Source organism: Cydia pomonella, chromosome 27 (genome assembly GCF_033807575.1).
Source record: "Cydia pomonella isolate Wapato2018A chromosome 27, ilCydPomo1, whole genome shotgun sequence".
NCBI classification, from domain to species: domain Eukaryota; kingdom Metazoa; phylum Arthropoda; class Insecta; order Lepidoptera; family Tortricidae; genus Cydia; species Cydia pomonella.
In genome coordinates this window covers 3,537,186-3,555,597 of record NC_084729.1, presented here as the reverse complement: position 1 = coordinate 3,555,597, position 18,412 = coordinate 3,537,186, and the positions used below count along the sequence as shown (strand labels likewise).

General features: G+C 37.3%; 2 protein-coding genes and 1 long non-coding RNA gene across 3 annotated transcripts in view; 1 reads left to right on the top strand and 2 right to left on the bottom strand.

The window, feature by feature from the left end:
• Positions 1-3,997: 3,997 nt before the first annotated feature.
• LOC133532778 (uncharacterized) lies at positions 3,998-6,181 on the top strand. Its single transcript, XR_009801753.1, has 2 exons — positions 3,998-4,760; positions 5,544-6,181. It is a non-coding gene; the product is annotated as an uncharacterized LOC133532778 (long non-coding RNA).
• The window catches only part of LOC133532777 (uncharacterized), a 27,067-nt gene continuing 14,825 nt past the window's right edge, over positions 6,171-18,412 (bottom strand). The window contains exons 10-15 of the mRNA XM_061871577.1: positions 17,370-17,480; positions 16,661-16,767; positions 15,040-15,209; positions 8,215-8,362; positions 7,365-7,510; positions 6,171-6,452 (exon numbers count right to left, since the gene is read on the bottom strand). Coding sequence (XP_061727561.1) covers positions 6,306-6,452; positions 7,365-7,510; positions 8,215-8,362; positions 15,040-15,209; positions 16,661-16,767; positions 17,370-17,480 — 829 coding nt within the window. The 3' untranslated portion in view covers positions 6,171-6,305. The remainder of the gene's footprint in view (positions 6,453-7,364; positions 7,511-8,214; positions 8,363-15,039; positions 15,210-16,660; positions 16,768-17,369; positions 17,481-18,412) is intronic.
• On the bottom strand, positions 10,123-13,004 carry LOC133532619 (heat shock protein 70 B2-like). The gene has a single exon (XM_061871369.1). The coding sequence runs from the start codon at positions 12,659-12,661 to the stop codon at positions 10,739-10,741; it is 1,923 nt and encodes a 640-aa protein (XP_061727353.1). The 5' UTR covers positions 12,662-13,004; the 3' UTR covers positions 10,123-10,738.

Genomic DNA, 18,412 nt, shown 5'->3' with positions numbered 1-18,412 from the left:
TTTAATCTGTTAAGTTCAAATAACTCAGAAAATCATGTCTTAAAAATGATTTTTCTTAGGAAGATTTCTTTGAATTAGCGCCTAGCCTTTTTTAACGCTAAGGTACAATTATTTTTATTACGCCAGGATTTAGTACCTTTAATGTTTAATCTGTTAAGTTCTAATAGCTCAGAAAATCATGTCTTAAAAATGATTTTTCTTAGGTAGATTTCTTTGAATTGGCGCCTAGCCTTTTTTAAGACATGATTTACTGAGTTATTTGAACTTAACAGATTAAACATTAAAGGTACTAAATCCTGGCGTAATAAAAATAATTGTACCTTAGCGTTTTTTCTTAAAAATGAAATCGATAATTTGAAAAATTATAACGCCTGCAAAATTTTAATAGCAAGCAAAATATAAAATGAGTAAAACTTGGAAACCAAAAATAAAATGACTCGTATTATAATTGAATATGAAGGTACAAAAAAGGTACAAAAATTTGGCTTTTATAGAATTTATCAATAACCACGGGAACATAGCGTAATAAAGTACACCCGCCATTCTGACTGTCAGGATGGCGGGTGACCTGTTTTTTGGTGATAACTTTAAGTACCGTGAGGTACAATTTTTTTTAAAGGAGGTACTAAATAGTACAAATTAGGTACAAAAATATGGTATGGTTTTCATTTAATTTTATTTAGGTACACCCGCCATTCTGACTCTCACGTTAAAGTTCGTCCAATATCCATATCAGTGTAAAGCTCTCGAATGCCAGCGAGGTATCATTGTTATATTCGGATATTTATTTTTTGGTCACTTGTTAACCCTCTTTAGTGTGTGTGTTGTGTAGATGCGTAAAATCTAAGGCAATTTCGTGCTTCAAATTTGATAGGTAAACGAGACGGCCCTCTACAGTTCCATATATTTTGCGGTATTTCAGATTGTCAAAGAGTATATAATCACTACGTTCTACGTTTGTCAAAAGTCGACGTTTGAAAATTTAGTGACCGCAGAATATAGGGCATAGTACAGCGCCATCTGTTTCATCTGTTTTGGCCACGTTTTTTTCTTAGACTTTACTTCTCTATTACAATCAATTTTCATGATGGTGAGTAATGGTGATAGGGAGCGTGCATGAACTGTAGGAGGCAGCACAGGAGCCGTCAGATTTTTGGCGCGAGGCGTAAATGTGATGTTTATTGTTCCGATGTAGCCCACAAGATGGCAGAACCTACTATGCACAAGAAAACACATGACGTGTAAATGTACATGTTTATGGTTACTATTCAGGCCACAAGATGGCAGACCCTCCAACGCGCACGGTTCCTATTGTTCTTATATGTTTGGCCCTATACAACCTGTAAAATACATAAAATACAACGCAAATTTCACGCTACAAGGTGCCTCTTAAGTTAATGACCAGTGATCGGCACGACCCGTGACGCACCGCGGGATTGCGAGCAGAAATCATGATATGGACATGATTAGATTATAACTCCGTGATTTTGTTTAATAGAATAATTTTATTGTATGATATATATTTGCAAATATACGATAAAGTGTTAAATAAGCTTATAAAATGTATAGTTAATTATTAAATAAAAAATTGATATATTTCGAATGTTGAATATTTCAATTTGACAGTTTGTGAAATATTAAGTAGCGGCACGTAATTTTGCACTCATACAAAATACGTAAGTGTTAAAACGGTATAACCATTTCAAGTGCAACTAAACCCTTCGACCGACTACCTGGCTTATCGAAGGTCATTTGCGAATTTTCTATTGTTTGCGTTTGTTTAAACTGGTGCGGTGCAAAAAAGACGGCTAATTGAAATGCCTAAATAAAGAGTTAATGCCATCCTTTTCTCGTTTACTGATAAGGATGTCAACTATTTTCTAATGGCAAATATGTTTACTTATGTTCCTCGGTTCATTAAGTTCGCACGTGTTGTTAAAGTTCCTTATTATCTCAGTGTTTATTTCAACGACTTTGGCTTGTTTTACGGACTCGATAATCTCTTATGTTACACTAACTGGACTTCCTATTGGCTGCTGATTGGACAAAGTGAACTGTTGCTCGTTGGTGTCCTGAATATGACGCGTAGGAGAACTCTGACCTTTCCTCAAACGAACGAACTTGATGTCATTTTATGCCTACATGCATTTTATGAATACCTTTATGTACTATAATCGGAAATACTGACTTCCTAAAAAGACCGAAATCTCGGGGCATATCCATGTTAACATAATGATTGAGGTCATTGACACCGTGCGACACGGGTCGTGCCGATCACTGTTAATGACATACAAGGACGACACACACACACAGAGAGAGATATAAAATCGAAAAAAAAGGGAGGTAAGTACCTACTTAATATATTGTGAGTTTGGTTTGGCGTAAAAAGAGCTTAAGTTCTAGGATGATAAACCTACCCTGCTTATCACAAATGCAGTATTCACATTGGAAAATTCATGCTATTGTTTATCTTGTCCTCCTTTAATGAGGTCTTAATTTAAACGTTTTTTTTTTTTCATGCAAGTGCATCTTCGATAAGCAAGGCAACAAGATATAAGTACAAATGTTCAAGCTGCGGAAAGTTTCAAAGTTGGAAATTTTCTCGGAAATATCATAGGAAATGAAGGTAACTCTTTTTGGAAACGGGATATTTCTATCCATATACAAAAATATGAGGAGTTTCTGAATATTTTCATTGGAAAATTCCCAAATTTTGGAAATTGTCCGATGGCACATCAGAAATAAGTTATGAACTGGCTAAGTATAAATAATAATAAAAAAAATTGGTACAAGTGATTTTTTCCACGGGCAAGTAATACTCATCAGGACAATTTCAAAAACCCCAAAAACAATTAGCTAGCGTTGTTTTATCCCAGAGTTCCTATGGCCACCTCCTGTCTCCATCATCAGACCAGCTCGATGGTACCATAATATTGCATTGTCACCCGACTTACATATGTATGCAAATTTTCAGCTTAAATCGGAAACCGGGAACTCCGGGAAGTAAGTCAAATATTACTTGCAAGAGACGTAAACATAGTTACATAGGTATAAATACATTGAAAGTTAAATAAAAGCTTATAAAAATAGTTTTCTATCCGCAAAAATTAAATTACATACCTGTGCCTGAACTGTAGACACTTCTTTCAGCAACCTTATCGTATCTACTAAAGAATTATCTCTTTGCGCAATACAGGCATCGTTAATAACGAAATCATTTAGAATCGTTTGACTACCCTGGCTATCATTTCCTTCTACTGAACAGTTTACCCGATTTTCATTTACCATATCAGTTTCAGTGCATTGCATTTGAGTGTCAGGTTGTTTTTCGTTCCAAATATCATCGTCATCAAAATTAAAATCGTCGCTACACACAGTTTCGTTTGGGTCCGTTTCCATATACCGGATTTTGTTTTGAAGCTGTATTAAATATTCTTCGATTGATACATTTTCTGGTTTTGATTTTATCACCGAAATAGCGACGGCGATGCGATATTTTTGTGAAATATGGTGCACTAAAAATCATAATAATAAACGTTTAAAATAAATTTATTAAATTAGAAACTACAATTCCACTTCCAAAATAAAAGATAAACTTACCATATTTATCAAAACCCATTTTTAGTTCTTTATCCATGTAACTGTTTTGTTGTTATAAATCAAAAACATAATGCTAATATCGGTGAAGTAATTAGGAATATGATTAAATAATAAATAATTTCATTCTTGCCGCGTCAGATAAAAACTTCAACAACTAAAAAGTTTAACTAGTTCAACACGAACCACTTCGCTTCGCGCCACAAGTTGTTTTTTTTAATTTTCATGCACAAAATTGAGACCTTGGAAATTAACGAAACAGCCAGGGCAAAAGGTGTTTTATTAATGATCGAATTTATAATCTTCAGTTGCATTGAAAAAATAATAAAATTATAGTGAATACACCCCACATGTCAGTAGGAAAGGCGCGAAATTCAAAGTTTGTACGGAAAGTCAAATATTGGCGCCTATATTTTTTTAAATTCCTCTTTTTCAACTGAAAAGGTTGCTGTATCCAGAGTATAGAATGCTAATAGCTGCAATCTTCAGCCGCCAGAGTACAGCACTAGCACAAATTGTAAACCGTAGAGTAATTTATACATACTATGCCTTAAACAGTTGACAAGTTTTCACAGATAATAAAATATGACATTGATGCATCAAGGAGGTTTGTTTTCAAAGTCCCACCGCGAAACGCGAAAATCGAAATGTTGTTATCAGCCTCTTTATCGCTCGAATACGCACGAGTGATAGAGAGGTAGATAACGTAATTTCGATTTTCTTGTTTCGCAGTAGGCCCTCACATTGTGTTAGTGTAGAGTTTTGCGTAAAATTCCCTTGGAAATTCCCGCGCAAAATATTATTTCATATGTTAATAATGTATTTAACCATATTATACTACTCTTTGATTTATTACCTGTATTAAGCCAGGAAATTTTGACAACACGTCAAACTCAGTCAAACTATTTTTTATATATTTTTTTATTATTTACATTTGCCTTTGCCATGCTGATTTGTAGCAGGAATTGTTAGCTTAGAATTATGTATTTAATGGCCATTATATCTTGTAAACTCAATTTAAATGGCACTTTACACCATTCTTTTTGGAGTGAGCATATTTTTGATAGCTTTGGTGTGGGCAATAATAAAGAAAATGTTCTTTCACTGGAAAGAGGAGCACAAGATCGAAACAATGATGATGCCAACTTACATGGAACATCCCAGTTAGTATTTATTTAGTGAAAGTTTACTTTGTATCACATTTAAGACAAATTATAATTAGTATATAGTAGCAGATGTAGTCTGACAAACCAATTTTGTCAGCATAAAAAGGCGCGAAATATCAATTTTATATAAGTGGACAACCGTTCGTTTTTCAATTTTTCTACGGACGTAAATGGCTTGCTGGACTAATACAATTAATGGCAAACTGATGACCTCATTTCATAATATTAGAGGCACTGAAAAACGCTGCAAATTACAGACCAAACTGGCAATATCTTGACAAGTGTTATGTTAACGGCACCAATCATGGGACATTTAAGAGAAAATTTGGAGTATTTTTGATATTTCACCGACACCTGTAAAATTTCTACCGCTTTACGCTTTAAAAGTGGAATGTCCAATTCGTCCTTTATGTTTTCATGTATACCATCCCATTACTGGTGCTTGTTCCATTATAGGGGTGTTTACTATAAGCGTTTTAAACATTGTAAAATGTCAAGCAGCATTATAAAATCAGGCTCCGTCTAACGCAAAACTGCATATCCGACGCTTGGCAAGTCAACGGACGCATGTAGAGTCAGACCAAGCTAAGTTGGCAGCGATTTTGATAGCCCAGCCTGATCAATAGTTAAGGAAACGTCATAATTTCATAGAAGTTTGACGTTTAAAATAACACTTGCACTGTCTGGGCTGTCACAACCGCTGCCAACATATCTTGGTCCGGCTTCCACGTCTGCAAGCGATACAATGTGGATAAAATTTTCTTCTTTTGCCCTTTACAGCGGTCAGCGTTATAATAATATGCGATAAATGTGTAATCCGTCGCCGAAAGTTTGCCGAAAATCTGTCCGTCTTCGACATTATCAGTAAAAGCGATGTGAGCCTGACCAAGGAAGACGATCCTGATGCACCGCCATCGCTGGCTTCCGACACACTTGAGACGCGCCCGTTACAAACTATAGAACCAGTGGCACAAAAGTCAGCAAAACCTTAAGATCATCCGAGGTACATTAAATATATTTAAAAGTAAAGATCGGCCCGTTCATATAATTCCGACAGGACATTCTCGTTTCTGCCTCGGTGGAATGCTAAGGCCCGCGTCTTTACGAAGGAATACTTCTAAGTCAATGATCAAAACGTCAGCCAACGCACGCTCCAGTTGCATTCTTTGTGGAGCAAATTTCGACTTCAGAGGACGACGTGTTGCGTCCCTGTCACACTTAGGTACATATTTACAAGTGCGACATCGAAGCAACACGTCAAATGTGGTGAGGCCCTCTGCACATCCTCTTGTTTTGTTTACCTAATAATATTAATATTGTGTTCAGTTTATTTTGAACACCTCACCCTTCTGCTGCTGATTTTACCTAAGTAATTATATCGATACGTAATCAAATAAAATACAATGCAACAATTTGTTTATGTTGTTATTTTATCTTCAGTTACAATTAACAAAACACCGCATATAAAGAACCCATTGTTTTCAATATGTCGCCTAAAAAGTATCTTAAAAATATCTAGTTGATTTTTCATATATTGCAGGGTTAGTCCCAATCGCTCTTAGGTTCATTAACGTTTGCGTCTTCTATTATACATTTAACGCCATACACACTATTTATTTTGATGATGTCGGACTCCGATAACAGTTTTTTGTGTTGTCCTAATGACCTCATGATGCTGCCGTCTGGATCCTGAAAAAAAAGTAATGTCTATGAAAAAGTAAAAATTCTAGTGTTGCCTGTTCTGTATTTATGAAAAACTCCAAAATATGATAAAAAATGTTATAGACACTAAAAAATATGAAAAGCGGTAAGTATTATGCTCTCTTCCTAAATATAGTCTGTATATTTATCCTGCGTGGTGACCAACCTTTTAACGAGAGATAGAGTCAAATTAACTCCGCACATAACTATAAATGTCACATTTACTATGAAAATATAACGTTTATTTGCTAGGTGCACGACGTGCTGCCCTGAATTTGCGACTTTGTCGACGTTAAATCTTATGGAATTTAGTATAATTAGTTCAAGCCGGTGCCGCTGGAATTAATGTGTAACATTCCTGGCTCTTCTAGACGATGGCCCAGCGCTGGACCAGCGAGATAGCCATGCGATGGTTGAGATTACGCACTATGGAATGGGCAACATGTAGATGCGTACGCACCATCGCTGGCCCACTACCTTTGATGTGGGGACGAAAAACCGACAACGTGGCCGTCCCATCGCCAACCCGCCGCGCCATAAGCAATCCAACACCACTACCCTCTCTACACCCTAGCCCATCTTAGGGCTCCTCTAAACGATGGCCCAGCGTAAGCCAGTCTAAGGGACGCAGCTATGCGGTAGAATGCGATAGCAATATAACTTACTCCCTCTAACGCATAAATGCGTCGCTTGGACTGGCCTGCGCTGGGCCATCGTGTAGAGGAGCCATTAGTGGATCAGTATGATAGCCCATCGGGTAGAGGAGTCATAACATTACGTGTGTTTGTGACAATTAGCGCCACTTTTCCCTCCACCGACCACACATCTTGCCAATAGTGAACCTTCCACGTTCCACGAAACTTAAACGGATTGTACCTACTTTACATAGATAATGTGTACCTTATCTTTATAAGTAGCGACGGTAGAGATTCCCTTCTTGCCGAGTTTCCTCCAGTACATCCAAGGCGGGTGTGTGGCGCTTTCGTAGTCATAGGGCAGCGGCAGCGTCGCGTCCGCGCCTATCTTCTCGAAGTGGTGCAGTTTATCTGGCAACATTCAGAATCATCGAGAAAATTTTACTGTACTAGGAATTCACACGAACTCGCTTGCAAAATCTGCGCCGAGGGAGATAACGAATAACCTGCCAGAAGGGTCTTTCTATCAGATAATTATTTAACCATAATTCGACTTTCACTTGACCAGATTTTTGATGCCCCATGAACTGATCGTTAGGGAGAACTTCAGTTTTCGGCTAAAATAAATTTTACAATGCTCTGAAAAATAGGGCCCAAGAAATAATGTTTTCCAAAACAGGTTTTGAGACATTAACTAATCAGCTCAATATTATGCCATTGGTGAACCTTCACTTACTCGTCGCGGTCATGGCGCGACAGCTCGAAGTAGAAGCCTAGCATGGCCATCACCATCATGACGGTGTGCTGGCGGTACTGCCCGCCGGCCACCAGCTCGGTACCGACAATACTAACCAGCTCTAATATGCCGATGGTGAACCTTCACGTACTCGTTGCGGTCGTGGCGCGACAGCTTGAAGTAGCAGTGCTGTCCGCCAGCCATCAGCTCGGTACCGACAATACTAACCGGCTCTAATATGCCGATGGTGAACCTTCACGTATTCGTCGCGGTCGTGGCGCGACAGCTCGAAGTAGAAGCCCAGCATTGCCATCGCCATCATGGTGGTGTGCTGGCAGTGCTGTCCGCCGGCCATCAGATCGGTACCGACAATACTAACCAGCTCTAATATGCCGATGGTGAACCTTCACGTACTCGTCGCGGTCGTGGCGCGACAGCTCGAAGTAGAAGCCCAGCATGGCCATCACCATCATAGCGGTGTGCTGGCGGTGCTGTCCGCCGACCAGCAGTTCGGGGGTGCCAAATATCTGAAAAAATACAGTTTAAGGTTGTGTTTCGACCAGAGATGTGTGAGGATGCGTTGTGAGCCTTCATTTATTTTCCTCGCTCAGCGTGCAGTGATTCTATTGGTTCTTAAAAACACATCCCTCGCAACGCATCCTCGCACATCTCTGGTCGAAACGCAGAAAGACCGTCTACTAGAGATGTACATTTGAGGTGGTGGTGTGTATTGTGAAGGTTTGGAACCGTCACAGTCTTTTTGTAGATAACTGGCCTCAGGTATTGATTTAAATACAAAATTATCGCCTTGCTAATAAATGAATAAATATTTGGAAACGGCCATTCGGAGGGTGGCAGGCATTACGGGTAGTTGATTTATAATTTTGTAAAAAGAAGATAAAAATACTTTCAGTGCCAAGAACCCGCTAGTCGGGTTCATTTTGTATTGGCAAATGGGGCGCTTAGCACTTAATGTTATATCAGAAATCTACGTCTGCGTTTACATTCCCCATCGCAGATAGACCGTATCCGCGTTACCGCGTTATTTGGAGTCCTGGCCCAATGAGCCTGGGCCGCCCCATATAATAAGCACAAATGCATTTTTTTCGGCGTCTTCTGGAAACGTGGGGCCTACGCCGCCCCAACATCCTGCCGCCCCGGACTATGCCCCCCTTAGCCATAGGCCCTTGGCTTGTACACAATTACACATACTCCACTAAATTTGCTCTATAAGAGACTTCTCAGCCAAAAGTTTTATATGCCGGTCATAGATGGCAAGTTCGTATAGATGTGCTCTGCCGCGTGCGCCCGTGAGGGACAGAACATACGCAATGCGAAAAAATTAAAAACACGTTTTAACATTTCTGATAACATACCAAAAACAACCTACGTAATTTGGTCGGGTTATTTGTTCCCCATCATAAAAACAGTGGGCAACAAAAAACGTCTACGTCGCTTAGGACTTTTTAGAAATAGGCAGAAAAGTGAGACTATGACAAGGACAAACAATAATAGCGCTTTCTCTGCTACTCCTACTGAAAGATACATAAGACTATCCCGTTCTGTCAGTTCCCCCGCCACTCATGCCCAATATGTGCCCAATCAATACTAATTAATGATGCCGGATACATTGACCTTATGCAAGTTTCTGTTGAAAACTTAATTTTTTTAACGTAATGGGCGATTTTCTACTTTCACGTGGTCGTCAACGCAACGATAGGATTTATGAACTAAATACATGATATTGTATGCAGTCGTATTGACCGAGCGTTAGCGAAGGTATCCGTTTCAGCTTGGACAAAAATACTTTTGTATGTCCGGATTTTCTCTTCTGCAGGTCGCAATTCTTTTTAACCGTGTTTGTCATTTTTTGTGAGCAGGTTCTGCAGTTAAAATTTTTCGGTAGTTTCGTGTTTTTGGAAAATGTTCAAATGGTGGAAATTGGCTTAAAGGACTCAAGCTATGGAACTTAAAACTATTGTGAGTGCGCTGTGATAATGATAATGACTCTAAGTATTTTTATTTTTTAGTTTTTTACCCTTTGTGGCATTGATAACTATTTCTGCATTCCAAAAGACTGTAGGAAAAACTAAATGGGGTGGGGGCTATTTAATGAAACAACCACCGGAACGAATTTTTTTATTACAACAATAGTAACTGTATCATTACAAAATCTTTATATTTATTATTATTTATCTCCTCTCTTATTAATTTACTAAGCGTTGCACCATTTCACTAACCCGGGGTTAACTGGTTAAACCTGGAGTTAACATGGTGACCAGGACAATAAAACACTGAGTTAACGGTTTAACCTGGTTAGCAGGATGGCGCAAGTGGTGCTAAGAAGGGTATCGCTTTTGTTTTTCAAATATTCATACAATATTGTGTTAAAAATATTTATAAAATGTTTTTATTTGTGTTTAAATGACAACAATTCTAGGTATTCATATCACATCTCATTCACAGCCAAGTATTTAATAAAAAACCATAAATATATAAAACTAATTTCAGTACAAAATAGGCAATAGGTAAACAAACATACACAGTAGATAGTTGTAGAAAAAACTTGGCACCCATCTCTCGTTTTTATCCCATTCTTCATATTTCAGTTTACGAGTATAGTTTATTGCCAAAATATTGCAATAAAATACAAAATAACAGTTATTTTTAGAACAACATCTTTGTAGACTCATAGGTACTTTAGCAATAAAAGTCTACAGTGGGTTGAATAGCAATTAAACTACTTGTATTTGTACTATTCACTACCCCAAATCACTATTTGAGGCTTAAAGCTTCTAATTCTACACAAAAATGTGCTATATTCTTATTCTTTGAGATCTCGCATAATATTTAAGCATCTAACATACTAAATATATTGTCAATGTTGCTAAATCGTAAAGTTTCTACCACAGATTTGGATCAAATATCTCGTCAATAGTAGCTGGTGAAACTCCATTCGATGCTTCAGACTCCGTTCTCTGCCTCTTGGAACCTCTCCATCTCTGTCCATATATCTTCTTCATAACTCCTGACCATCTCCTTAACAGCTCTGACATCTTCCCTTGAAACTCCTCTCGAACACAGTCCATGTTGCCTTCCAACCACGTCAATGCTTCTTGGCATTCTGTCACCATCGTAGTAGCTTCTACAGGTGTCAAATTTCCAATTTTATCTATTACGGATTGTTTGACACTGTAAATGTAACTTTCTAATTGATTCCTGGCTTCTAATCTCCTACGATCCTCTTTATCTTCTTCTTTGAATATCTCAGCATCAACTACCATCTTCTCGATTTCCTGCTGTTTTAGTCTATCAATATTTCTTATGATTAGACTTTCCATATTGCCCGTGCTTCGATCTTGGGCAGATACACTAAGAACTCCATTAAAATCTATGTCGAAAGTTACATCTATCTTAGCTATACCTCGCGGGGCTGGAGGTATGCCGTTAAGGTCAAAAGAACCCAATAGATTGTTATCTTTGGTTTGCGTTCGTTCCCCTTCAAATATTTCTATAGTCATAGCAGTCTGATAGTCTTCCAATGTGGTTAATTCTTTGGTAACTCTGCAAGGTATCGGAGTGTTCCTATTTATAACTTGGAACATCATGCCTCTAGCCGCTTCCACTCCTAATGTTAATGGCACTACGTCAACTAGAAGTAAATCCTGTAACCTTTCATGCTCGTCTCCACTGAGGACAGCGGCCTGTATAGCTGCCCCGCACGCTATCGCTTCGTCTGGATTGACAGAGGCTGTCAATGTTTTTCCATCGAAGAATTCAATCAACATACTCCTTAGCTTTGGTATCCTAGTACTTCCTCCGACGAGAATAACATGTTCTATATCATGTTTATTAACCTTAGCGTTATCTAGAGCTTTCTGTACTGGTTTGAGCGTATCTCTGAACAAATCTGAACATAGTTCTTCAAATTGATTTCTGGTTATTTTTCCCTGATAGTCAATATCGTTGCACAGAGACTCTATCTCCACATAAGCCTCCGAAGCCGAAGTCAAAGCCCTTTTTGCCCGTTCAGCTGCCGTTTTCAATCTCCTCAAAGATTTAGTTTTTGCTACTATATCCGTGTGGTATCTTTTTCGAAAATCCTCTGCAAAATAAGCTACTAATCTGTTGTCAAAATCTTCTCCTCCTAATCGCGTATTTCCGGCGGTCGCTTTAACTTTGTACATAGATTTTTCGTTTATGCTCAAAACTGATACGTCCAACGTTCCGCCTCCTAGGTCGTAGATTAATACATTCGTGGCTTCCTTTAAATTCTGATCTAAACCATAGGCTAACGCTGCCGCTGTCGGTTCGTTTATTATCTTCAGCACATTAAGACCTGCTATAACCCCTGCGGCCCTGGTCGCTTGTCGCTGCGCGTCGTTGAAATAAGCAGGAACAGTCACAACGGCATCCTTAATTTTCTCTCCCAGATACGCCTCAGCAAACTCCTTCATCCTGCAAATGATCATACTGCTTATTTCCTCCGGCGCAAACTGCTTTTTCTGACCTTTATACTCTACTAGTATCTTTGGCTTACCGTTGTTATTTAAAATCACGTAGGGCCAGTTGTGTAAATCCATTTGTACGCCTATGTCATCGTAGCGACGTCCGATGAGGCGTTTCGTGCCGAAAACTGTGTTCCAGTGGTTGAAAGGTGCTTGGTTCTTCGCTGCTTCTCCTATGAGCCGCTGGTTCTTCGTAAAGGACACGTAAGAAGGCGTTGTCCTGTTCCCTTGGTCATTCGATATCACTTCCACTAAACCTTCTCTCCATATCGCTACACAAGAATACGTCGTACCCAAATCGATGCCTATAGCCACCATTTTTAAACGCTAACTTAAAAAACCCGCGAAAAAGTTTTAACGACTTTCATTACACAAAGTTTTCAAACGTCCTTCGAAATTTAAACTGAGAGCCGGCGGCGCGCGGTCCTTGTATATATACTCTCGCCCAATGGGTATCGAGAATCTTCGCGGGCTAGAATGTTCCGGCCAATCAGAGAGCTGGCGTGGTAGAAGTTTCTAGAGTTGGGTTGCCAGATCAATACAACAAAATTTATCGAAATTGTGTTTCATTTAAAATTGGATGAACAATAAATTTGGAGTAGTGAGCCCCGTAAAAACAAAATATATATTTTTTATTAATTATATGTAAAGTTGTTTCTTTATAGATTTTACGTAAATAAAGTGTATTTCTTGCGAAATGTATTAATTTAGGAAATCTGAATTAATATCTCAATTAGTTTTTTTGTTGATTTATAAATAATAAATAATTAAACGGAGGTAAAAAATCGACATTAAAAAAGGATAGGCATTTATTTTCGGGGCTCCGTTTTACTGTTTTCTGAAAAAACTATATTTAAAAAAAAATTATAAATATTTATTTTGTAAGATAAAAAATACTTAATAAATGTGATTACCATAAATTGCAGCACCAAATTTCTATTTTTAAATGTTACTCAAATAGTTATTATAAAAATTATAATTAACATAAATCCTATACGTTATATATATATTTATGCAGCTATCCGTATTGATTTTATTAATCATTTTTAACCAAATACATTTACTAATAAAATCCCAGAATTCAATATTAATTTCAAATACTGGCCATCCAGTTCTTTCATCCTCGCCTTTGACGTCTAAAGCCACGTGTATCTCTTATCTTGCTCACACTTGTAACGATCGAGTTCATTTGTTTGCTTGCTATCTCGCTCGCACTAATCGAATGGGCGCGTTCAATGCCAAGGTTGTGCAAAAACATCCTTTTCTGGAATACGTTCTGTAACGATCTTATTTTTATCTGCTTACGGATCAATTTTGTTTGATCAAATTGAAAAAGGAACTTACTAGAAATTTGTAGTGTTTACGAGAATGGGCAATGATATTATATAATTAGAAAGGGACACATTGAATGAATGGAGTATTTTAAATTGTTTTTTTGTAAAAAAATGTAAGTTAAATGTTTTTTTTTTATTTACCTAACAAGTAATAAAATAGTAGACTGTTTATTATGTTTATTATGTTTGTGCAAAGGTAGAAAATCTAATGTAGGTGTAAAACCAATTGGTTGGTTTACATTTGAATCACGCCAGCATTGCAGTACCTTTTACACAGCAAAGCAGCTGGTCCTGAAATAAAACATCCTAATCTCATGCGGCCCTGCGTGCAAATTTTTGTACATATTCCACAATTCTACATTATATTTAGTACTTTTATTGATTAGTCAAAATAACTCAACTAGATGATCAATAGATGGCGCTGAATATTTTTCAACTTCCTTTAGGTATATACCGTGGGCTCTAATAACCCGACAGATTTTAAAGCTGTATTCTTGACCGCATTTAAAGACTAAGAGGTCATGCAAAGTTTTCTGATAAGTATCAGTCTTGTTTTAGAGATTATGACAATTCTTGTCAAATATTGTTTCTGTAATAACTTAGTGAAAAACGCTTTTCTGGCTGCGACGCTGGCACCATGTGATGTGACTTGGTTTAGACATACCTACTTTGGAGGATTTAACAATTTTGAAGGTGCCTTCTCTGTAATTTTCTGTACAAAACAGTCTGTCGATTTTTGCGGGGGAGGGGTCACGTAAAATGTATGGCTATTTTTACGTAAGTCATGGCAGATAAACGTCAGTCCACACAATACATATGACCATTACATTTAAACATACATATTTTAGAATTGTTGATGTGCTTGTTTTTGCTTGTATGTAAATTCCATGTTGACGTGTAAAAGTGCCGTATTGTGGCCTATTTGCTGAATAAATGTTGAAGTTGAAGTTGAAATTGGCCGAGGTTTTCGGCAGAGGGGCAAGCTCTTAAAAGCGACTCCAGTTGTTAAATCCTCCAAGATAGCTACTGAGTACTGATAAACATTAAAGTTTTACAGGAAATTCGCAAAATTTATCTGTAAATATATAAAAAATACTTATTCGTTGTAATGTTTTTTCAGCTAATATACAGCAGGTCTGTGCTACTTGGGTGTTGTCCAACACCAGATAATCTTCATGCTTGCTAGTGTCACGATCTCGGATCTCCATGTGGACGCAGGTTATGGAGTCACTCACCTGCCTCCCGCCGACCCGGCCCGTGATGAAGTCAGGGCTGTTGTCCAACACCAGATAATCTTCATGCTTGCTAGCTAGTGTCGCGATCTCGGATTTCCATGTGGACGCAGGTTATGGAGTCACTCACCTGCCTCCCGCCGACCCGGCCCGTGATGAAGTCAGGGCTGTTGTCCAACACCAGATAATCTTCATGCTTGCTCGTGTCGCCCTCGTTTATCTCCTCGATTTGAACGCAAGTCTCTAGTGACAAGATGGCGTTTACCACGCCTAGGCGCCGGCGCAGGTCTTTGAGATCGACTAAAAATTAATGGATCATTTTATTTATTCATTTTAAGTTTTATGGCAGAGTTCATGCCTCTATAGGCATTCTCTACTATAGGGCGAAACAGATATCGTTTTAGGGTTATATGTCGCTTGAAAATTTTAACAGATGGCCAAGTTGCGGAAAGGTCAAAAAGTTGGTATAATGCGAGGAAATTTTAGGTAAATTACCAAAAATATAGAAAGCTACCATTTTGGTTATGTATTCTGTAGCATTAGTTTATGAGACTGCTAGTTTAACAGTCCAGACGCGGTTTATTTATTCAGTATAAATTTGATTTTGATACTTGGAGAGACTTTACACCCCCAAATTTTATTAGTATTAGTACTCTGACATTGGGGACCTTTTACATATTCAGATTTAATGTGTTTTTAACCATAGAGACTATACATCTCTATTGTATTGTAGTAATTATTTATTTTACTTAAGATTATTATAATGTAATGTTTACCCAGGTATTGGCTGTTGTATTTATAAATGTTGTTATGTATTTTTCATGTCACTATATGATGTTACTATAAATGTTGTATTGACTTGTAAAATAGCCCTTGAGGCCTACTTGCAGAATAAATTTTTTAATTTTGAATTTTGGATACGGCATATTTCTTTTACTACCTATATAATATAAATATATATCATATAAAAATATATCAAGTGTCCGAAATTATTCCATGTGGAAATTTCGCAACTTTGGAAACTTGGCACATCTGTAAACCCCGACCAGAAATATATGATCATTGTCAAGAGGGCGCTGTTATTTTCATGTATAGGGTGACAGTTCAGTTTAGTATGAAAATTTTTGTTCCAATGATATTCCGCAATATGGCGCGTGATCATATATATTACTGTTAAGGCTTTAGTTGAAATAGACGCTTTCTTTTAAGTATCTAATACGAAGAATATGGACATTAACAACAAATAATAATGTATGAAACTAGGATCATTATCCTAAGAAAAATCTTTATTGCGCGATTCAGGGATTTTACTAAGTTGGTTCAATACACATCGCGCCATCTAGACAAAAGTAAATAAAGTATTACAAATGTACCAAATGTAAAAAAAAAAAATATTTATTTGGTGTAGAATGTGCCATTTTGACTTAGTTTATGGAGTTGGCTACCATATATTATATTTGATGTATTTTTTTACATTTTAGGAAAAATTTAAAAACGGAACACCGATCCGTGTGCTACTACCAATTGAGCTATTTCATTTTCCATTTAATATTTAAAAAATGTAGTGTCGCTTGCAGACGTTATTGACGAACAGCTCAGCTAAGGGGTTACCTATCTCTTCAAGATTACTCCTGCTTCACATCAACTTATTTTAATTTGAATTTTACAAAGATTTAAGACATATGACATATGAGATGGTAGTCGAGGCTCGAGAGCCGTGTATTCCGTTTCTTGGCACTGCTTATACTTACACCTAGTATTAGTTTTGTTTATTAGATATTTGACGACGCCGTGCGGCCACTTGCGTTGTTTGTAAAACTCCTCATTTTCCTTCGACAGCGTCACGGTCTTTGGGCTCCTAAAACGGTAATTAAAGCATATTTTAACTACTAGCAACTAAAATGATTGTAATAGAGGTAAAGCCTAAGAAAAAACGTACCCCTTAGTTTGACATCCATAATCCGCAGTACAGCGCCATCTCGTTTACCTGTAGCTAAACTTACAAAGCCGAGCCACGCGTGCGGCTACTACAACCCAATATGAACCTTCGTGCATTTCGACAAGGTTCACGATTACATGCTACATTATCGTCACGCGCAATGGGCGTGACGGTCAAAAGGTTAATAACGAATTAACTACTAAGTAAACAAACAAAGCTACCTATTGAACATCTCTAAGTATTGAAAAACGATAAAAATAAACGAATAGTCACTACATTTTAGCTATATACTCAAAACAGTAAAACTTACTTTCTTTTCTGAACAGCAAAATTTACTGTTCTGTTCGATATGCTCATATGGAACTGTAATTTCAATTCTTTTAAATGGGTTGATTTTTTCTCAGTGTAAATATACTTTAGCCATATCCCGAAGTTCACGGAGTTAACATAAACACCGTGTATTAGTTTAAAGAAGAGGATTTATAATATAACCACTAGTAGGTACCTATAGTTTGGCTTACCTTTTAATGGTTTTCGGGTTATTTACGATAGACTCCACCTCCACAGATGCTTCGTCACGTGGTTCTTCTTTTGACTCCATTTTTAAAGGTTTGTTTATCCTTACATCGTTTCTAGAGTGAGAAAAGTTTAACTTTTAGAACCTATATTTAATATTAATTACTAAAAATTAATAGTATATTGTGTCACAAGATAACAAAATGATATATTTACGGCGAGGGCGTACATTGAATCCTGGACGAAGCGAGGAAACCAATTTAGAGCGTATTGAGGGATTCAAGTGTTAACGCCCAAGATGAAAATAATTTTGCTACCATGTGACAGATACTGCTTTTGACATCACCTATGAGGAAATTATTATCTTCCAGAACTAATATTATTGAACCTAAGAAATTGTATGCAAAAAAGAAATTAAAATTTCGCCTAGAACAGAAAAGTGCTGCTTTGACCCGTATCGGGGAAGAAAAACCCCATTTCCGAATAGGTGTAGTGAAAAAATACTGACTCATTCCCGCAGCCGCAATCGACTATGAAATATCATTTTATATTTACTGATTGCTTTTTGGTAAAGAAAAACATCTGCAAAAGTTTTCAGTGAAGCTTTTTATGAGTAAATAATAGGTAATTTTAAATATAATGCTCGCTAAATTTTTAAGCTTCAGGCATCGATGTAGGGGGCTTTTGCTAATGCTAATAAAACGAAAAGTAAATTGTTTTAGGTTTTTTGGTAAAGAAAAACATCTGCAAAGGTTTTCAGTGAAGCTTTTTATGAGTAAATAATGGTATAATTAATTTTAAATAAAATTCTCGCTAAAATTTGAAGCTTCAGGGGGCTTTTGCTAATGCTAATAAAACCAATAGTTAATTGTTTTATGCGGGTTATTCCCACTAGTTACCACCAAGTTGTTACCAGTGTTGACCGAACGTTAATTAGAATTGAAAATTAACCATTACAAATTGAACCGTAAACCGTAACGAATGGTTACGGTTTACTGTTCAATTTGTAATGATTAATTTTCAATTGTAATTAACGTTCGGCCAACAC

Bases quoted from the DNA above. Each gene is read 5' to 3' on its own strand.
- LOC133532619 (XM_061871369.1), bottom strand. From the start codon at position 12,661: ATGGTGGCTATAGGCATCGATTTGGGTACGACGTATTCTTGTGTAGCG.